The sequence below is a fragment of the Morus notabilis genome, unplaced genomic scaffold, assembly GCF_000414095.1.
Source record: "Morus notabilis unplaced genomic scaffold, ASM41409v2 Scaffold45, whole genome shotgun sequence".
NCBI classification, from domain to species: Eukaryota; Viridiplantae; Streptophyta; class Magnoliopsida; order Rosales; family Moraceae; genus Morus; species Morus notabilis.
Genome location: NW_010366164.1, coordinates 1,339,609 through 1,361,840, shown reverse-complemented (window position 1 = coordinate 1,361,840; position 22,232 = coordinate 1,339,609). Strand labels below are relative to the sequence as shown.

The 22,232-nt window shown below is 40.4% G+C and overlaps 2 protein-coding genes across 3 annotated transcripts; both read left to right on the top strand.

The window, feature by feature from the left end:
* The first annotated feature begins 2,649 nt into the window (after positions 1–2,649).
* LOC21410149 (EKC/KEOPS complex subunit Tprkb) lies at positions 2,650–17,479 on the top strand. 2 transcript variants are annotated; one of them, XM_010109642.2, is made up of 7 exons: positions 2,652–3,183; positions 15,542–15,632; positions 16,447–16,513; positions 16,630–16,752; positions 16,840–16,923; positions 17,028–17,114; positions 17,214–17,479. In XM_010109642.2, exons 2-7 carry the CDS (start codon positions 15,562–15,564, stop codon positions 17,298–17,300), a joined length of 519 nt encoding a protein of 172 aa, XP_010107944.2. In that variant the 5' UTR covers positions 2,652–3,183; positions 15,542–15,561; the 3' UTR covers positions 17,301–17,479. The 2 variants fall into 2 exon arrangements, with proteins under 2 accessions (XP_024028961.1, XP_010107944.2); XM_024173193.1 differs by lacking the exon at positions 15,542–15,632 and having other exon boundaries at positions 2,650–3,183.
* Positions 17,480–18,349: 870 nt separating this feature from the next.
* On the top strand, positions 18,350–21,869 carry LOC21410148 (protein CYPRO4). The gene is made up of 2 exons (XM_010109641.2): positions 18,350–20,080; positions 21,401–21,869. Exons 1-2 carry the CDS (start codon positions 18,437–18,439, stop codon positions 21,680–21,682), a joined length of 1,926 nt encoding a protein of 641 aa, XP_010107943.1. The 5' UTR covers positions 18,350–18,436; the 3' UTR covers positions 21,683–21,869.
* Positions 21,870–22,232: the final 363 nt, after the last annotated feature.

Here is a 22,232-nt window from a genome sequence, read left to right as displayed (position 1 = left end):
AAAGTACATTCATTGAGAGACAAAACTGCATATTTCATGAAATCTAATATTGCAATATTGCTAGACTTTCAATAGTAAGTGATGGGATCAAAATGAGATTAGTGTATATTATTAAGAATTTTTTTATATAAATAACCCTACTAATATAAACCTTTTGCAATGATAGACAACTTTTTTTTAACCCACCTAATTAAATTTAGGAGGATTAATTTTAAATTTAACCAACCCAATTAACCCGTCTCCTTAAAATCGGATTGGATTAATTGAGTAGGCGGGTTGAACATTATTTAAAAAAATAAAACTAACAATACAAAAAAAAAAGAAAATAAGAAAAAAGTCTAAAATTCATCAAATATTGATCGAGCCAAGTTTCAATAAAAAGCTATACGAAACAAGTTCAATTACACAAATCTTTAAAAAAGAAGGAAAAAAAAAGAAAACTATAAAAGCTAATGGAAAATTACATGGTTGCCCTCTGAATAATAGACTATGTCACAAAATGCCATCCAAACTTCAATTTGTAATTGAAAGTGCAATAAAAATTATAGAATTGATAGTACAATTACAAAATTGTCCATATAATTACTTCAAAACAAACTCTTTCACACTCTCTGGCTCTGTAAAAACTGCCAATTCTCTCTCCATTCCGGCAAACCTCTCTAGATCTAAACTATTGGACATTTATCTTGTTCTTTTCGCTGATTTGAGTTTAGAATTCGAGTTTTACTACAGTAAAAAGCTCTCAAAAACAGTCACATCTAACTTTTTTACTACAGTAAAAAGCTCTCACACAACATCACATCTCAACTCGAATTAGCGAACCGAACGGGCCCATATTAGTAAGCAACATTTTACTAGAAATAGGGAAATAACATAATTAAGAGATAATTAAAAATTAAAAAAATTCTCTAGTATTCTTGACGTATCAGTAGGTTAAGTTTTTTTAACTGTTAAATTTACATACTTTTTAACTTTTACGTGATTTTAGCATAATCTTTAAAAGTAGATAGAAAATATGGCACGACTATAGTACGGGATCGTACGGATCCGTACTGATCCCGAAATTTTTTTTGTAGACCGTTGGATTGATAATGAAAGGTCTCATATCATGGTTTCATGGAAACAAACCGTTCATTTCACCGATTCGAGTTTTGCTATAGTAAAAAGCTCTCATAAATAGTCACATTTAATTTTTTTGTTACAATAAAAAACTCTCACATAAAGTCACATCTCAACTCGAATTAAAAACTCGAATCAACGAACTAAATGGACCGAAAAAAAAGCTTAACTACATTCTAACTTTTTTAATAAAATCAACACTCACAAGTAAAATACAAAAAAGGCCCTGGACATTGATAGAAAATGTTGCTGCCAGCCACCTCCGCCCCCTTGCCGTCGGGCACCTCTGTGTACTCGCCGCCGGCGCGTCTAACGACACCGCCATCACCAAATGACTCTTTGGCCGCCGATATACGGAATCCAATGGTCTATTGTCGAATCCTAGCCGAAATCGCTACCGGCGCCGCCTAGAAGCCGTGACCAAGCCAACTTTGTACCTCCGTATCCACCGCGAGATGTCTGTCACCACCATCGAGCATCGACACAGACCTCGTCGCACATCAAAACCCAGTGGGTCCCACCGTCGAACCTCACCAGGAAATATCGTCATAAGCCACACCCAAAATCGGTGAATTGTGACCCCCCTCTCTCTCGACCTCCCGTCGTCAGCCGCGAGTCGTACGATAAGGTCACGACCATGGTGGGATCCTACCCAACCCGCCATCTCATTGCTGGCGACCCACTCCCATCACGCTGTCTGCGACAGTTTCTCATATCCAAGTCTTTTCTTTAAAAAAAAAAAAAAGTTTGATGAATCTGATGTGTTAACCTCACATTAGTAATGGTGAGTTTCTGTATCATTGCACCGTATCTTAGTCAAAGGGTCCAAAAAATAGGAAGTATAATGAGACGTTTGATAAGATGAGTCGTATTCTAATTTAAATTATGATTCATAGTTTGTTATAGTATTTTTTCTCATAAAAAATACAAGTAAATCAAAAATATTTCTAATCTCATGATTCTAATCCATAAATCAAACGTCTCTTAAATAAAAGAAAGTATTAAATGACCGTTCGCTATTTAAATTTAAATATAATTTTATATAAAATTTTTTTATTATAATAAAAAAAATTAAATATAATTATTTTTGATAAAATTTTACTCTAGTGAAATAAGTAAAATAAACAACGTCATAATGTTTTCCTAAAAAATATCATAATGTTAATAAATTTAAATTTATGATGCTACAAAAATACCAAATTTACCCCCTCTTATCTGTCTTTTGTCTTCTCTCTACCCCTCTCTCTCTCCGTTTCGTCCCTCTCGACCTCCCCTAGCTCTCTTTCTCCGTCGCAAGGTCAAACATGGCGACCAAACCGGAGCTTGGTGGGCCGGTAAGACAGATTTCGCCGGCGCTTAAAGCTGTTGCCGGAGATGATGGAGGAGAGGATCACAAATATAAGATTCCCTTCAACTGATTTGGAGATCGCATCGTCGGCACCGGAGGAGCTCGTCGGATAAGATCGTGCGAGGATCAATGTGCTTATCGCGGGAGCTTACTGATTGATCGCCAGATCTGGGCAATGGAGATCGCGTTGGTGCCGAAGGAGCTCACCCTTGCTGCCATGGCGACAGCTTGGTGGATTGGCCTTGATGGACAGTTGCAGGGCATTTTGGGGATTCTAAATTTTTAAATGTGTTTTGTGCTATTAATTTCTATTCACAATAAATTATGCCATTAATTTATCTCCTATTCCAAACTCTCTCTTACCCTAACCACTAGCGGCCCTCTTCTCCTCTGTTGCGTATCCAAGCTTCATCAAAGCCTCTCTCAGCAGCCCTTGCCGCCTCAACGGCTTCCTCATGAACTCTACTTGCCTCATTCTCCTTCCTCTTGATCTCCATCTTTAGCATCTCATTTTACTCTGCAACTGCGCCTCCTTGTCCAACAAACTGATCTTCAGCTCGGCCAAAACAGCCTCCGAATTCTTCAATTCCGCCGTCAGTTCAGATTCCTCGCATAGCCCCGACAGATTCGTCTCGATTTTCAAGCTCGATCCTTCGTTATCCGCCTGGAGTCACGATACCCTCCAAAGCCCAGACATTTTTTACTCGCTTGAGCAGGTATGGGTAATCAACATTTTACTAGACTTGTTCTATTTTTTTTTTTTTTTTTTTTTTTTTTTTTTTTTTTTTTTTTTGAGAAAAGAGTTTTGATGAGTGATGACTATTTATTTCTGATTATAGTGATTAGTGTTTTTTTTTTTTCCTTCATGTGTGTTTTGTTTGCTGTTGATTTATTGCTAAGCCTTGTAAGAGATTTTTTTTTTTTTCTGTCCCCTGTTTTATCCGCCTGGCGTTTACTCACGAGAACCTCCAAATGATGTAGTTTTGTTCTTATTGATTTGCCACTTGTTTATGCTTTTAATGGGAATAAGTAAAAAAGACACCATTTAGTTGCTTTTAATGGGAATAAGTAAAAAAGCAATTTATATTCTTTTCTACCTCTTGTCCTGATGTTATCATATTAGATATTGTTGGGTTCCGCCCCTTTTGTGGGCTGGACTGGAACAAATAGTGGATTTTAAGTCTAAATGCCAACAACAACAAAAATGAATGAAAGATATGCTGCTCACATGGGCAGCAAACCAGAAAAAATAGAAAAGAAAAGAAGAAGGAGAATCGGGAGAGTTGTGGGTAGCCGTGAACACCAGAGAAAGAGAAGGAAAGAAAATGAGAGAGAGAAAGAGAAAAGGGGTAGGGTTTTAGTGCTTGTGCAAGACGATTGGGTGGCGAAACGTTGTCGGTTTCGGCTCAAATTTCAACACCCCCTCCGCATCATTTGGTGGGCTCAACTAAGCCTGCTCTCTGCCTACAAGCTTCAAGTTTCTCCTTAGGCAAAGTCTTCGTCAACATATCTGATCCATTCTCACTGGTGTGGATCTTCTCTAAGTGTAACTGCTTCCCTTCAAGTACATCACGAATCCAGTGATATCTGACATCAATATGCTTAGATCTCGAATGAAATGTTGAATTCTTGGAGAGATGGCACTCTGACTGTCGCTGTAGACAATACACTTCTCTTGTTGGATGCCCAGTTCTTCAAGAAACTTCCTCATCCACAAAGCTTCCTTGCAACATTCAGTAATTGCTATGTACTCAGCTTCTATGGTGGATAGAGCGGCACACTTTTGTAGCTTGGACTGTCAAGAGACTGCTCCCCCTACAAAAGTCATCAGGAATTCCGAAATAGACTTCCTGGAATCAATGTCACCTGCCATGTCTGAATCTGTGTACCAATCTAAAATAGGCTCAACACTGTCAAAGCATAAAAACACCCTAGAAGTATCTCTCAGATATCTCAATATCAATTTTACTGCTGTTCAGTGTTATTTTCCAGGATTAGAGAGAAATCGGCTAACAACTCCAACTGCATGAGCAGTATCTGGCCTTGCACAGACCATGACATACATCAAACTGCCAACTGCAGACGCATATGGCACTTTGCTCATTTCTTCTTTTTCTTTCTCACTTGTAGGACATTGCTTAACTGTAAACTTGAAGTGACCTGCAAGTGGAGAACAAACAGCCTTGGCCTTACTCATATTAATGTAGTTTTTTTAAGATAACCATAACTTCTTATTCTTCCTATCACGGGAGATCTTCATACCAAGTATCTGTTTGTTTATGCCTATACAAGAGTCAAACTTCTTATCATGAAAGAGTCAAACTTTTTGTACCACTGTCTTGGTGCTTGTTTATGCCTATACAAGTTCTTTCTCAGCTTGCACACAAGATGCTCTTTTCCTTTAACTTTGAATCCTTATGGTTGCTACATAAAAAATTACTTCTTCTAAGTCACTGTGAAGGAACACAGTTTTCACATCAAGTTGCTCTACCTCTAAATTCAAGCGGGCAACTAGACCAAGAACAACTCTGATAGATGACATCTTCACAACATGAGAAAATATTTCTTCAAAGTCGACACCTTTCTTCTGACCGAACTCCTTCACAACCAACCTCGCCTTGTACCTTACTTGTGAGCTATTGTTCCCAGTTTTCAACCTGTAAACCCACTTGTTCTTGAGCGTTTTCTTGCCTTTAGGTAACTTTACTAAGCCATAGGTGTGGTTCTCACACAAGGATTTCATCTCTTCTTGCATGGCTTTAAACCACTTTTGTTTCTTCTCATATGAAACAGCTTCTTGGTAAGTTTCTGGCTCTCCCCCATTAGTGAGCATCACATACTCATTAATAGTGTATCGACTAGGTGGACGGTGCTCTCTTATAGATCTTCTAACCTGAGACTCAATTGGTGGTGTTGGCGGTGCTTGTTCAACTTGTTCAATTAGCTCTACATCATCAACTGGAGGGGCTTCATCATTAATAGCATCACCACAATCTTCTTGGACATCTCCCCCTTGATCAGTATTCTCTACAGGTGGAGAAATTGGATCCAAATTGACAGGAATTTCAGCAGAAGAACAAGACTTTTCACCCTTGTTACCATCATCAATCACTTGGTCTTCAAGGAAGACAACATCTCTACTTCTGACAATTTTCTTGTTAACCGGATCCCATAATCTGTACCCAAACTCCTCGTGGCCATAGCCTAAAAAAATACAAGGTTTCGCCTTATCATCAAGCTTTGATCTCTCATCTTTAAGAATATAAACGAATGCCTTGCAGCAAAAAACTCTCAAGTAATCATAAGAGACATCTTTCCTAGTCCAAACTCTATTTGGAACCTCACCATCCAAGGCAGCTGCTGGAGAAAGATTAATCAAATCAACTGCGGTTCTCATGGCCTCCCCTAAAAAGGACTTAGGAAGCTTTGCGTGAGAAAGCATGCACCTGATTCTTTCTTCAATTGTTCTGTTCATTCTCTCCGCTACACCATTAAACTGAGGTTGTCTTAGCTGGAGTCTTCTCAAGCCTGATTCCATGGAGTTTGCAGTAATTCCCAAACGGTCCCCTGTACTCACCATCATTATCAACGCGAACTGATTTCAACTGTTTTCCTGTTTCTCTTTCAATCTTGGCATGAAATTCTTTAAAGACATCAAGCACCTGGTCTCTAGTTTTTAAAGCAGTAGCCCAAACCTTTCTTGAATGGTCATCGATGAAAGTCACAAAGTAGAATGCACCTCCAAGAGTTTTTGCTTGCATAGAACATGCATCAGTATGAATCAAATCAAGAATATTTGATCTTCTAGATGGAGGTTGTGAATGAAATGCAACTCTCTGTGTTTTTCCAGCTAAACAATTAACACAAGTTTTAAGAGGCATACCTTGCAAATTAGGCATGAATTGCTTTCTAGCAAGAAGTTGTAGTCCTTTCTCACTGACGTGGCCAAGCCGCTTGTGCCATAGATCCATGCTTGCACCATTCTGAACAACATTTATCTCTCATTTGTGAAGCTTAGCTTGCATGATATAGAGTGTATTCATTTTCTTTCCTCTTACAACCACTAGAGAACCTTTGGTGAGCTTCCACTTGCTTTCACCAAAATAACTAGTAAAACCCTCATCATCAAATCTGCCTGTGGAGATCAAGTTTAGGCGAATATCCGGAACATGCCTCACATCCTTGAGTACCAACTTGCTTCTAAGATTAGTTTCCAAGCAAATACCTCCAATGCCCACAATTTTAGAGGCACTATTGTTTCCCATTTTGACATTGCCAAAATCACCGGTAGAGTAAGAAGTGAAGAAATCACCATGAGGAGTAACAAGAAACGATGCGCCAGAATCAATCACCCAATCACTTTCCTGGTACACAAGATTAACACAACTGTCATCATAAATGATGGTAACATCACCTTCGGCGGCTACTGTATTAGTCTCTTTCTCATCTTTATTTCTTTAATCTTGTTCTCTTTTTCAAATTCTGCATTCTTTTTTCATGTGGCCCATCTTGTTTCAGTGATAACACTTGACATTTTTCCTGTGTTTAGATTTTTCCCTGAATATATCCTTTTCGCCATGACCCTGAGGATGCCTACTTTTACTTCTTCCACGCCTTTTTTGTTTTTCAGAAACAAGTACCTCAGAAGAATATTCACCCTTTTTCTCTCTTCTGGCTTCTTCACTCAACAAACTTTCTTTAACCATCTTCATGATTAGCTTTCGTCCAGGCACTGAAGTGCTTAGTGATACCACTAACGTTTCCCGACTGTCAAGCAAGGAGCTAAGAAGTAACAATGCCTGCAAGTCATCTTCAAGAGGCATTTTCATTGCGGCCAATTGGTTCACCAAGCCTTGAAAATCACTAGTATGCTCAGTCATACTTTTTCCATCTTTGTACTTCAAATTCACAAGTCTTCTAATGATCGAGACTTTATTTCTGGAGGTATTTTTCTCATATATAGCCTCTAATTTCTTCCAAAGTGCATCGGCTTCCATTTCTTCATAAATGTGATTAAAAACATTTATATCAACCTATTGCCTAATCGTAGCAGCAACTTTCATGTGTAATGTTTTCCAATTATCATCACTTGTCTTTTCTAACTTTGACTTGCCCATAACAGGCCCATAAGCAAATCTTTCATTTTACGCTTCCAAATGGAATAATTCGATGAGGTTAATTTTATCATCCCATACGAATTTTGTTATTCCATTTCAACACACAAGAATTAGCCTTTAGCCAACCAAAGGCTCTGATACCAATTTGTTAGGAAAACTAATATTAACAATTGCGAAATAAAACTTTCCCTCTTTGTGTGCTAAAATAGGATTTCAAACAAAATGCCAACAAAGCCAAACAACCAATGCACCAATTAATCAAAATAATCAACCACAAATGAAATACCGATTTTTAGCGTGGAAAACCTTTCAAATTGAGAGTAAAAACCACGGGACCCTTAGGCCACTTAAATTTCTTCCACTATATTAACAATGGAATTACAAAGTTTCTCTATAGAATCAAACTAAAGGCTCACAACAATAATATCATCAAGAAACACTATTCTTGGTTCACCAACAATATAGACATCATCATCAAAGATGGATAATAACAATAACACCAAAGAAAAGGTTAGGTCTCACCAAATTAGGAGTACTCAAGAGAGTACTAAAGAGAGGCTAAATGAGAAATCAAGTCCGGTAAATTGGAAGAGCTCGCCACAAGGATTCTCCATGTCAAATTTGAGCTGAAACCGACAACGTTTCGCCACTTAATTGTCTTGCACAAGTACCAAAATCCTACCCCTTTTTTCTTTCTCTCTCTCCTTTTCTTCCTGGTTTTCATGGCTGCCCACTGATCTCCCGATTCTCTTTCTTCTTTTCTTTTTTATTTTTTCTGGTTTGCTGCTCACGTGAGCAGCATACTTTTCATTCATTTTTTTATTGTTGGCATTTGGGCTTAAAGCCCACTATTTGTTCCAGCCCACAAATGGGGCGGAACCCAACAGATATTTCATCGTATATATCCTCTTTTACTTGGTCAACAGAAAAATATTGGCGCTTGTTAGTCAAGTAGGCTAGCTATCGAAGTTAGAGCACCGTGATCATTTTTTTGGTCCCCTGTTTTATTAATTGAAGAGAATGGCCGTGATCATATTTTTTATTTGTATTTCTTGGCATGCATATTTTTACCTCTGATATTTTGGACATTTGATTTTATAATTTGGATGTTTCATTATTGGACTTTTTGGATGTTGGATTATGTATGGGATTGTACTTTTTGAATTATGGTGATTTGGTAATGCTTTTGAACACCAATGTTGTATTGATATGTTTAGTTTGAATTATGTTTATCAATGACTATTTTATGGATGATCACGTCTAACTTTTATTGTTTATGTTAAGTACTTTGAAAATTTTGTTATAGTCTACTTAAAAGTCTATGTATGAAGTTCAAACTGTCCAACATACTGCCCAAGCCGCCCGCCAAAAAATGCTCAAACTGCCTAAATTTTTTAGCAGCTATGGATTGCATTTTTCACAAACCGCCATATACAAAAACCGCTCAAACCACTCAAATACCGCCTGTACCGCCCGCCGTGCACCCCTAATTGCAATAACACAATTCAAAGAGAAACAACCCTAATTTTTATGCGATTTGTTAGGGTAATTTGAGAGGAGGGTTTAGTTGGGGTGTATTTGAGTAATATACTGGTAAGTCTCAAGCACTAATTCACAAGAATTGAATCAAGAAGAAGAAAGAATGAATCTTTATTGAATTCACCACCAGAATTTACAGAATGGTTCTTTGAACCAGAAAAACTATTCCCTGCTCAGCGGAATGGCCGAGACTTTCCCGATTATCACAATGTTTGCCTGCGACCTCTTTCCCCCAGTCTCTCTATTTATTCCTGCCCTTAAACGACACTAATCACCATCCGCTGTGCTCACCCTCACAATAACACGTAAGTACGTAGTAATACACCCGTAAGCACATCCTCACCCACACAACAGCCACGTAAGCCTATACACTCATGAATCTATACACTAACATTCCTCTAATCACTTACCCGCCCCCTTCCTCACATAGACTTGTCCAATTAGAGGTTTATCAATTACTCTGCCCCCCAAAAAAGTCACCTTGTCCTCAAGGTGAAATTCAGGGAATTGTTGTTGAATGACGTCGAAAAGCTCCCAAGTCAACTCAAAGTCCGGTAAATGACGCCATTGAAGCAAGACTTACAGCTGTCCCGTCACCTTAGAGAAACAAGTAGCTAGCAACCTCTCCGGCTCCACACGTAGCTCCAAATCAGCAGCCAACACTGGCGGAACATCCTGAGCCTGAATAGGCTGGCCAATGGCAAGCTTAAGCTGCGACACATGGAACACTGGATGAATCTTAGCCTCCGAAGGCAATTGCAGCCTATACGCCACTGCCCCCACCCGCTTCACGACCCTGTAGGGACCATAAAACCGGGGAGATAGCTTCTCATTTAGAAACCTAGCCAAGGAACGATGGCGATATGGACAAAGTTTCAGGAACACCAAATCCCCCACATCGAATGAGACATCACGACGCTTGATATCCGCGCTCCTCTTCATTGAATGCTGCGCCTGAAGCAAGTGGCCCTGTAGTTCCTCTAAGATAGCATCCCGAGTTTGTAACTGCTCCTCCAACAAAGAGTTCGCGGTGGAACCAAACTCAAAACGCAGCAATTTTGGAGGGTCACGTCCATACAATGCCCTGAAAGGAGTCATACCCGCAGACACATGGAAGCTTGTGTTATACCAAAATTCAGCCCACGCTAGATGAGAAAACCACTGAGTAGGTTTCCCCGACACAAAGCAGCGCAAATAAGCTTCTAAGCACCGATTCACCACTTCCGTTTGCCCATCCGTTTGTGGATGGTAAGCGGTACTATGATGTAAAGCGGTGCCCTGCAACCGAAAGAGCTCCTTCCAAAATTGGCTCAGGAAGACCTTGTCGCGATCGGACACCATAGTTCGCGGAAATCCATGAAGTCGCACCACCTCTTTAATGAACAAGGTAGCCACCGATTTTGCAGAAAAAGGGTGGCGAAGACCCAAAAAATGTGCATACTTACTCAACCAGTCAACCACCATTAAAATCGAATCATTTCCCCCCGACTTAGGCAAACCCTCCACAAAATCCATCGAAATCTCATCCCAAACCAAGTTTGGCAATGGTAATTAATGGTTGCAATAGACCTGCCGGCGCCAAAGTAGAAACCTTGTTTTTTTGACATACTTGACAGGCCGCCACAAACGAGACGACATCCTTTTTCATGCCATACCAAAAGAACTCGGATGACAATCGTTTGAATGTCTTTAAGACTCCCGAGTGTCCACCCACCTTGCCACCATGGAATTCATTCAGAAGGACCGGTATAAGAGGAGATAACCTAGTCAAAACCACCCGACCCCTGCACAACAACATGTCATTGCATAAAGAAAAACCCTTCACCCCCTGCGGATTTTCCAGCAATACTTTCCGAATGCCTGCCAACTTTGGATCCGCTAGAAGTTGCGCCCGAATATCGGCCCCATCATATAACGCTGAAGTGGTAAGGAGCATCAATTCCAACCCCGAAGACCTCCTAGACAACGCATCCGCGACGCGGTTCTCCGTTCCGGGCTTGTATTGGATTTCAAAGTCATAACCCAAACAATTTACACAGCCATTTCTGGTGCTCTTCTCCCACTAAACGTTGTTCCAACAAGAATTTTAAACTTCGTTGATCCGTGCGGATGATGAAATGTCGCCCAAGAAGATAATGTCTCCATTTCTGAATAGCCAATACCACAGCCATCAACTCACGCTCATAAACCGATTTGGCCCTCGCGCGAGAGGACAAAACTTGGCTAAAGTAGGCTATAGGCCGTTGATTTTGCATTAAAACCGCGCTGATCCCAAAGCCTGAAGCATTGGATTCTACCATAAATGGTTGTGAAAAATCCGGTAATGCTAGGACTGGCACTGTGGTCATGGCCTGTTTCAATCGGTGGAAAGCAGCCTCAGCCTCTACGGACCAGTTAAAACTATCCTTCTTTAATTGTTGGGTCAATGGCCACGAAAGATGGCCATACCCCGTCACAAAGCGCTAGTAATAACCGGTCAAACCCAGAAATCCACGCAGCTCCTTTATGGAGCTTGGTGTGGGCCAATCCAACATGGCTTGAATCTTGTTGGAGTTGGCCGAAACACCCTCACAAGACACGATATGGCCCAAATACTCCAATCGACTTTGGCCAAACGTGCACTTTTTTTTGTTGACATATAATTGGTTATCCTCCAAGGCCTTCAAAACCACTTCCAAATGACCCACATGTTCCTCCAAGGTCTTACTATAGATCAAAATATCATCAAAAAAGACAAAAACAAATTTTCGCAAAAAAGATTTTAGTACCTCATTCATCAAAGATTGGAAGGTGGCTGGAGCATTAGTTAGCCCAAAAGGCATAACCAAAAATTCATAATGGCCCTCATGGGTGCGAAAGGCCGTCTTAGGAACGTCTTCCACCCGCATCCGAATTTGATGATAGCCCGATTTCAAGTCTAGTTTGGTAAAGATAGTGGCTCCAAACAATTCATCCAATAACTCTTCAATCACCGGTATAGGAAATTTATCCGGAACTGTAGCTTTGTTGAGAGCGCGACGACGCAAAAGCGCCAACTACCATCTTTTTTCTTAACTAGAAGCACCGGACTAGAAAACGGGCTGTTGCTTGGTTGTATGATTCCGGCCGCGAGCATCTCTCGGACCAACTTTTCAATCTCACTTTTTTGGAAATGGGGATACTTGTAAGGTCTAACACTAATAGGAATCGTGCCCGGATGAAGCTCAATGCGGTGGTCATGCCTACGTTGAGGAGGAAGACCATCCGGCATATTCAAAACCCTTGGATGTCGCTGCAACAATGCACTGATCGGGGCAGGACATGGCTGGTCGGGTCCCTTGGATGTCGCTGCAACAATGCACTGATCGGGGCAGGACATGGCTGGGCGGGGTCCTTTTCTACGCCTAATGCCTGTAACTCCAAATATATTCCTTGTCCCTCATGTTTAATGGTCCGAAACATTGCCTTAAGGGAAACCATAAAAGTGGAAAGAGTCATGTCCCCTCATAAGGTCACCAATTCCCCCCTAACCCGAAACTTCATCAATTGAGATTTCCAATTCACATGCATTCCCCCCAATGTTTCCAACCACTACATGCCTAAGATAACATCCACCCCCCCTAATTCCAATGGCAAGAAATTCTCTATTACAGTTAGTTGGGGCAAGCTCAACGACACTTCCCGACAAAGCCCCTGCCCTTTAACCGAGTCCCCTGTGCCAACTTGCACTCCAAACCCGGCAGTGGGATAAATTGGAATGGATAAATGTTTCACTAAGCTTAAGGAAATAAAATTGTGCGTTGCTCCAGAATCGATTAAGACAATTACCTCTTGTTGAGCAATCGATCCACGAATCTTCATAGTTTTGGGGGTTGAAAGGCCTACAACAGAGTTCAAGGAAAGTTCAATGAGCTCAGGCTGCCCCTCCTCCCAAACCGCCTTAGTCACGTCCACATCTTCCTCAAAGCATTCCATGGAATCCTAATCACTAACCAACATAATCCGGAGTTCCTTCTTCTTGCAACGGTGGCCAAAAATTTTTTTTTCATCACACCTATAACACAGCCCTTTGTCTCTCTTTTCCTGTAACTCCGAATCTGACAACCTTCGAAACGGAAATTCCCGTTTTTGGCTTGCTGCTCTATCCCCCATGGCCGTAGCTTGCTGTGGTCTTTCAACTCCTGGGACTGTTCTAGCCGGCAAGTTAGAAAATCCAGCCCGCGGTACTCCCAAAAATTGTGGCCTTGGAACTCTTGTTCCTGCAACCTCCCGATGTAGCAACTCGTTCTTCTCCTCAATTCTCTGGGCGATCTCCATTATTTCGCCTAATCCCTCCGGTTTTAAGAGCCTTAACTCCGCCCGAACTTCTGCCTTTAATCCATTAACGAAAATGCCCTCCAAAATTTCCTCCGGAACGTCTAAGAGTGGGGCGGCAGAAACTTCAAATTGTCGGCGATACTCCGCCACTGTACCTTCTTGTCGAATCGCCAAAAACTTCTCGCAGAGGTTCCCTGCCTGCGATGATCGGAAACGCTGCAAGAGGGACAACTTGAACTCCGTCCAGCCGTGAAACGGACGGCGGCCATTCTTGCCATTGAAACCAAGACAAGGCGTCTCCTTCTAATGCAATACCAGCAGTGATCAGCCTCTCTCTCTCTGAGCAACGGTTGATGGAAAAGTATTGTTCCATTCGGAACACCCATCCATCAGGATCATCACCACTGAACACAGGGCATTCAACTTGCCTACGACGGAATGAAGTCCAATCTTCATTCTCTGGCAGCTCACCCAGAGCCCCCCTGTTTTCCCCATTCTCTCTATGTCGCCCCCCTCTATATCCGTTTCCTACCACGCCACACCTTTGTTCACAGAATCTCGGATTTTCCGGTTCCCCAAAAACCCCACGCCACTCTCCACGTTGACCCAGCGTACCTTCCCTTGGCCCCCCGTTCATTCCCTCACGTTGGCCCTTACGCTTTTCTTCTCCTCCATCGCGACCGGAATTCTTGAAATTCCTCAGTTCCGCCGGTCGTTCTCCTCCCCGAGCACGCAACCCAAAGGTTTCTGCCGGTAATGGTGCGTTCTGGAAAACCCTAGGATCTCCCGTCCGTTCCTCGATTCACGCGCGCGGTCCAGCAATTTCAGCCAATCGCGATCCCGCATCCACCGTCGGAGCCGCTCCTTGCTCTGGTTCCGCTATGGACGTCGAAGCTCCTTCTTTCTCAGAAGTTTTCGCCGGCGCCGTGAACATCTTCATCTGCTCTTCGATTAACCGACGCAGATCGGTAAGATTTTGAGTAAGCTCGGTTCTAACCTTACCGATTCCCTTCTCCATCTCTCCAATTCCCTTCTCCATCGTAACCCTAACCTCCTTGATCTCTTTCTGCACGGTTTCGAACCTCTCTTCTGCCTTTCTTGCCGCCATAAATCTCCCAGAATGTTGCTCTGATACCAAATTGGTAAGTCTCAAGCACTAATTCACAATAATTGAATCAAGAAGAAGAAAGAATGAATCTTTATTGAATTCACCACCAGAATTTACAGAATAGTTCTTTGAACCAGAAAAGCTATTCCCTGCTCAGCGGAATGGCCGAGACTTTCCCGATTATCACAATGTTTGCCTGCGACCTCTTTCCCCCAGTCTCTCTATTTATTCCTGCCCTTAAACGACACTAATCACCATCCGCTGTGCTCACCCTCACAATAACACGTAAGTACGTAGTAATACACACGTAAGCACATACTCACCCACACAACAGCCACGTAAGCCTATACACTCATGAATCTATACACTAACATTCCTCTAATCACTTACCTGCCCCCTTCCTCACATAGACTTGTCTAATTAGAGGTTTATCATATACCCTGTTAGATGGCCTCACGTGATGGGCAGGTGCCTGTTTCAGTGAGGTTTTTAACGGATTTAGACGGGAAACCTTTAGGGATTATTTGGAAGTTATACTCAAATTAAATCATGATTCTGCTATAGTATTTTTTATCCCACAAAAAGTTTAAATTTCAAAATTTCCTCTCTTACAAAGTTCCCACCAATAAACTCAAATCATGATTTGAGTACACTTTCCAAACGGGCCTTTCTTTAATTGCCAATAATTTAAGATTTCAAGGGGTTTTTTTGTCAAAATTAAAAGATAAGGGACCAAAGTGTCACCGACTTAACTCTTAAGAGTTGAGGGACCACGGGTGTAAATTACTTAAAATTTTTTGACTAATTGATTAAAAATTGATTAGAAACTAGGGTAAACTAGTAATTCTACTTGCCACATCAGCATGTTGAATAAAGATAAAAAGACAAAAGAGAGAGCAAGATGAGATGCATTTTGTTAAAACCAACTTTTATGGAGGGCATTTAGATTTGCTATGTAAAAAACTTTATCGTAAGAAGCCCCCAATTAAAAACGATTTTGGTGCATTGTTGAAGCTGAGGACTTGGAGAAGCAGATGATGAAGATTTTCGAGGTCAATGGAGACACTCTCGCTCTTTCCCTTTACTCCGACGTGACAAACTCAAAGTATACTTCTCTCCCCGTTTGTTTCCCTTTCTAATTTGTAATCTTGGAAAATCAAGAACTAAATAAAATATTAACGTGTTTAGCTAAGCTCTCTGGTTGTTTTCTTTTTTGGTTTTTGCTGTTTATTATCAAATGCATGTTTGGAATATCTAAATCAAAGGAGCTATTTGAGATTTGGAGGAAGACATTTTTTTTTTCCTTCCGGTTTTGCTCTGAATTAGGAGCTAATGGATTTTGTGACATAGATAATAGTATTAAGGATTAAATGAGAAAATAAAAGGAAGAAACTTAATGTGGTTTCAGCTATATGTCTATATTCACTAGTGAGGAGCACTATGAATTACATATTGAGCTATATTTGAATAAGATTTATATCTATCAATCTTCTAAAATCAGGAAACTAAATAAATTATAACTCTAATTTGTTCGTAATTCAAAATCCAACTATTCTTATCATATAGATCAGCTGCATCATAGTTCAAAAAGGATAATAGAACTAATTTTTAAGTTCTTTCTCTATGAAGTTCTACCAAGAATTTTGGGCATTATTGATATTTGATGTTTATTGGGGTTTTTGTAAAGAAGGGTAAGTTATACACGCATATACTTAAATGCAGACAAGTCTCTCATAAACTGTAAAAGGTTGTTTGATCTTACAATTCTTCTTTAACTCTTTAAAAAAAAAAAAAAAAAAGAATTAATCCTGCATACTCTGTCATTTGAAAATGAACATATTGCTTGAAAACATGTATCGGGAAAATTATGCGGGAATTGAGGGACCTAATAATTGATGTACAAATTTATTGTCTTGCAGGGAACTCCTTGAGTCTATGCAAGCCAGAACTTTGGAACCAGAAGTTGCTTTTCTCAATGCTTCTCTTGTACTTTCCAATCCATAGAAACTTTCTTCCGTTCAATTCTGTTATTCTCTTTCGTACTCTGCATTTTATTAGAGTTCTACAACTCTACTTTTAAAAGTCAAAACTACTTGAAACAGATTCCAGATGTTTTCCCTGTTCTAGCAGCTGCACATAAAACCCTCGTGTCCAAGTTGAGGGAGTCGTTGACAACCCGAACTCTTCATTCTGAGCTTGTTTATAATTATTCCGGATCTAAGCATGTAAAGCTTTTGGCTAATCAACTATCCTCGTTTACTATTGAATTCTTTTACAAATTCCATTAGATAATGTTTGACGTTTAATGACAGATTACAGAGTCCTTGAAAAGATGCGGGATCTCCGAAAGCTCAACTTATGTGCTTGCGGCCCGTTTCAGTGCTTCTCTTGATGAGGTGAGATTATTGTATCTTCGTTTATTTGATCAAAGCCTTCAATTGCTTATTTGCTTCAGGTGATTTGAGACATTAGTTATTCTTATACTTGGTAACAATACTAGATGAAAGCTGTAGAGAAACTAATCAATGGGAAAGAGATTGACTTGGAAGAACTAGGAGCTAGAGCGGACCAAGCCCAAATTCAAAAGGTTTGTGTCAGTATTGGACACTTTGCTATCAAAAACTTCCATATCCTAAAAATCATCCTTTTTAGTTAGTAACGTCCTTTTTAAACAATAATTTTCCAGCACTACAAGATATCTAGCCAGGAGCTAGGGATATCCTCGCTTACAGATGCTATTACGTGCCGGATTGCTTCCCGTGATGCTTTATGAGAAAGAGTGAGCACCAAGTTTATCATTTAGTTCTTCTTAGTTTTTCCAATGCCCAGCAACATGTTAATCTTTCAAGAGGCAAAGCGAAATGTTGAGGGAAAGAACTTGTCCAAATTCCCAGAAACACGTATATTGATACCAGCCAGTATCTAAATGTGATTTGTTTAGTTTTAGTTGAATTGTTGTATGAGAAAGTTTTACTGATTTTGCTTGAAAAGTATGTTTTTTTTCATTTCTCATATAAAAATTTGCTTGAGAAGTTATCCTTGTATGTTTACAGTTTATTTTGCACTTAAATTGGCTGATGGAAAACTTGTTCTTCCTAGTGCACTCCAAGCTTTATTTGAGAAACTTTTGTCATCTCTTCTTTTTCTACCTTCTCTGGGATTTCAACTGTAGAATCACTTGTCAGGTTTTAGTATTCTTTTTTTTTTATTTGGCAGAAAATAATAAGAAATTCTTCCATTTCTATTTATTTGATCAAAAATAAGAAAAACGAATTTGTATATAAACACGTTGTGTACACGGAAAACTAATGTTATCTGACCCTCTACGCGTATAAAGACAATATAATGAGTAGAAAGACGACATATGCGAGGGCAAAATTATAGAATTAAAAAAAAACAAAAAGGCCTTAAATGGGTATGACACTCATTTCTTCTCTTCGAAGTAAATATAGCGTTAAATCAACGCTAACCGGTGATTGCCGGTGGCTTAATACAGAATAAATAGCAAACTCAATCGAAATACGAGTATAAGAAACTTTATAAAGTGTTACCATATTATAGATTGCATTTTGTTTATATATGCAATAATTAATAACTTATTTCTCTATTTCTGTTCCAAGCTATAAAAAAAAGGAAAAAAAACTCAATTTCACGATGGAAATGGATATATTACACATTTCCATTAAAAAATGGGAATATTACAAAAGTAAAGCCTAGTTTTAAATAAAAAATGAAAAACCGGAGGTAGCCGGTGTGACCGGTCCGTAGGTTCCGTATAAAAGCGGTAACGAACTCCTCTGATCTGATCCTCGTAGCATCACGACCTTGGAATTTTCAAATCATTTTGGCTCTAAATCAATCAGTCAATCAAATAATCACTCATTTCTACAATCTTCTTCTTCCTTAATCATGGGAACCTCAGAGAGCCGCGAGGATCACATATCAGACTCCGACGAATACGAAGAAGAAGAAGATCAGGAAGAAGAAGAAGATCAGGAAGAAGAAGATCAGCAATACGACGGCGTTTCAGAGCAATTCCAACAGAAGCCCCATTCCTCTTCCACCCCCAAATCCAAAATCCCGACGTCCATTGACGACGTCGACGCCAAGCTCAAATCTCTAAAGCTCAAGTATGGTTCTCCTTCTCCTTCTGATTCGAAGAACGCTGTGAAGCTCTACCTTCACATCGGCGGGAACACGCCCAAGGCGAAGTGGATCGTCTCGGAAAAGCTCACATCGTACGAATTCCTCAAGACCTCCGACGCCGACGAAGATGAGGATGAATCGGACGGCAGGGGAAAGTCCTGGTGGGTTCTGAAGGTCGGGTCGAAGGTTAATTGTAGGGTTTCGACCGACATGCAATTGAAGCTGTTCGGCGGCCAACGGCGCGTGGATTTCGTGTGCCGAGGCGTCTGGGCGTTGAAATTCTACACCGACGAGCAGTACCGGAGATTCGTGACCGAATTTCAGGACCGTTTGTTTGAGAATGTGTACGGAATTCCGGCGACGGAGGAGAACAAGGTGAAGGTTTACGGGAAGGAGTTTATAGGGTGGGTTAAGCCGGAATCGGCTGACGATTCGATGTGGGAGGACGCCGACGATGAGCTGACCAAGAGTCCTGAGCCGGCGGCGACTCGGTCGAGACAGGACCTGTTGGAGGAGTTCGAGGAGGCCGCGAACGGAGGCGTGCAGAGCCTGACACTCGGCGCTTTGGATAATAGTTTCTTAGTGAGTGACAATGGCGTTCAGGTTTATAGGAATTTCAGCCATGGAATTCACGGGAAGGGCGTTTGCGTGAAATTCGACGGCGGGAATTCGCGAGGCGCTTCGGGTTTGGGGAATTCAGCTCCGAGCAAAGCCATGCTTATGAGGGCAGAGACTAATATGATGCTCATGAGTCCATTCAAGGAAGGGAAGCCTCACTCCACGGGGCTTCAGCAGCTCGATATCGAGACGGGGAAGATTGTCACGGAATGGAAGTTTGAGAAGGATGGAACGGAGATCACAATGAGGGATATCACCAATGACACGAAAGGTTCGCAATTGGATCCTTCGGAGTCGACTTTCTTGGGGTTGGATGATAACAGGCTTTGTCAGTGGGATATGCGTGACCGGAGAGGGATCGTTCAGAACATCGCATCTGCAAATTCCCCGGTGCTGCATTGGAGCCAGGGGCATCAGTTTTCACGGGGGACGAATTTTCAGTGCTTTGCCACCACCGGAGATGGGTCTATTGTAGTGGGGTCTGTTGATGGGAAGATAAGGTTGTATTCCAAGTCGTCGATGAGGCAGGCGAAGACTGCTTTTCCGGGGCTTGGTTCGCCGATTACCCATGTGGATGTAACTTATGATGGGAAGTGGGTTTTGGGCACTACTGGTACCTATTTGATCCTTATTTGCACTCTGTTTACTGACAAGGAAGGGAGGACAAAGACTGGATTTAGCGGTCGGATGGGGAACAGAATACCAGCTCCGAGATTGTTGAAGCTGACTCCTCTGGATTCTCATTTGGCTGGCACAGACAACAAATTTCATGGTGGCCATTTCTCATGGGTAAGCTTTCTATCCTTCTATTGTTAAGTGTCCAATTATTATTAATTGTTAGTTTTTAAAGCTTGGTTAATTCATTCGCTGGCTTGTGATGCTTGTTCTGTTATTTCCAATTAGGAAATGAGATTCATTTGGTAAGCATGTGATCTTCCATATTTTGCGGATTATTGTAGCTTCCATTACTATATTGTAGGAATGCAGTCGTTATTCTTCTGGAGAAAAGGATTCTGCACTCAGAAGTGCAATTTTTTTTAAAATTTTTTTTTTTATGGCAATACCTTGTCTTTTGAGTGATTGATTATTAGTTGGTATTTTGTCATAGCAACTGCCTAGCCTCATTTAAAAAACTATATACATACGTGTACTATCATAAAATTCTCGGTACTATCAGTGTTACAGTCTAATAGTTCAGAACCGTCGTTCCTTTCGTCAAATCTGCTTCTGGTTTATGAACCTTTTGCATTTTTTCCACTTATTCATTTACTTTAGTTGCATAGGTTTTTCTTTCCCCCAGAAGTCATCTCCAACTGGATTCTTCAGACTGAAATAAGTTTATTTAGGAACCCAAATGTACTGGTCTTGAATGGGATTGCTCCTTGGTCCCACTAAGGGATGTGTTAGCTTCTCCTACGCCTAAAAGAACATGTAGGCAAATTTTATATATTTTTCGAAGGACTTGAAGGCCTTGGGTTATGTTCCTTATAAAGGCTTGAACAGCTCAATGGGGGGCCCTATCGAAGCTGCAAGTCAGGGATACAACTGACTATATCAACAAGATGTTTTGGTCTCTTCATATTTTTGAAGACACTACTATCAAACTTGTCGGATAATCCTGATTTAACCTAAAACACTCTCTCTCTCATTTATTTTTTACTTTTTATTTGGTGGAACATGATTTTGTTTATTTATTATTTTTTCTGCTCCTTTATTTCTTCCCAGTTGGCTGTAGATTAAAATGTGGGCATGTGTGCTTGTGCGTATGACTACTAGTTTGGGAGTCATGTCCGAATGTCACAGGAAACTAGCACTAGAACTTGATATATGCTGATTGCTAGCTTAAATTTCAGCATTCTGCTATTCTGTTATGACTTTGAAATGTTAGAATACATGCACCTGATTAGAAGCCACAACTACAAATCGTATTTCTTGTTTGTCAACCATTGTGGCTTACATTGAGAATAATTTCTTTAACTAAGGTGGAGTACTAGAGTTCCCTTATTTCATTTGTTCCTTGCTAATAATTTTGTAAGACTGTCTCTGTCTCTGCAAAGCTGTGTGCTCTATAGAATAAAATTAATTTAGTTTTAACTTTATGGGTTACAGGTTACTGAAAATGGTAAACAAGAGCGCCACCTGGTTGCAACAGTGGGCAAGTTCAGCGTGATATGGGATTTCCAGCAGGTCAGGAACAGCGCGCATGGATGTTATCGAAATCAGCAAGGCCTTAAGAGCTGTTACTGTTACAAGATTGTGTTGAAGGACGAGTCCATCGTAGAGAGTCGTTTCATGCACGACAAGTTTGCCGTCAGCGATTCCCCTGAAGCTCCGCTTGTGGTTGCAACCCCTATGAAAGTCAGTTCAATCAGCCTCTCCGGGAAAAGATGAATTTGCCTTTGCCTTTCGAAAGTGTGTTTGCATTATTGTGCTTGTATGATTTCACTTCAAATGTTAGATTTCAAGCTTTGTCATGTGTAATTAGATAGGTTTCCATTTTTTTCCCCTCTCTCTCTTCTGTTCTTCTATCTATGTTTACCTCGGCTTTTGCTTGTAATCATTGTAAGAGTTCAATTTACTTGCTTTCACACTTGTAAATGGCAGTAGGATACGTTTAAATGATGAGTTTTAAGTGTGTTTAACCTTTATGGTAAGGCAACCTTTCTGGCTCTACCGGTAGAGCCACCAGACGAAAATCGAGTGGTCAAAAAGAGATGATCGTTTCAATGTTGTTTTTCCAACTCTTCACATGAGATTATGTACTTTTAATTCTCGTGGGGTCCCATCAAATACATTTAAAATTTTAAAAATTTTTATCTTTGAATAGGAGTGTTTCATATCAAACTTATTATTAAGATGAATTTAAAAATTTAGATGATATATTTTATGAGTATTTAATAAGAATAATTAATATTTTTTTACATTAAATTTATTCTCATAT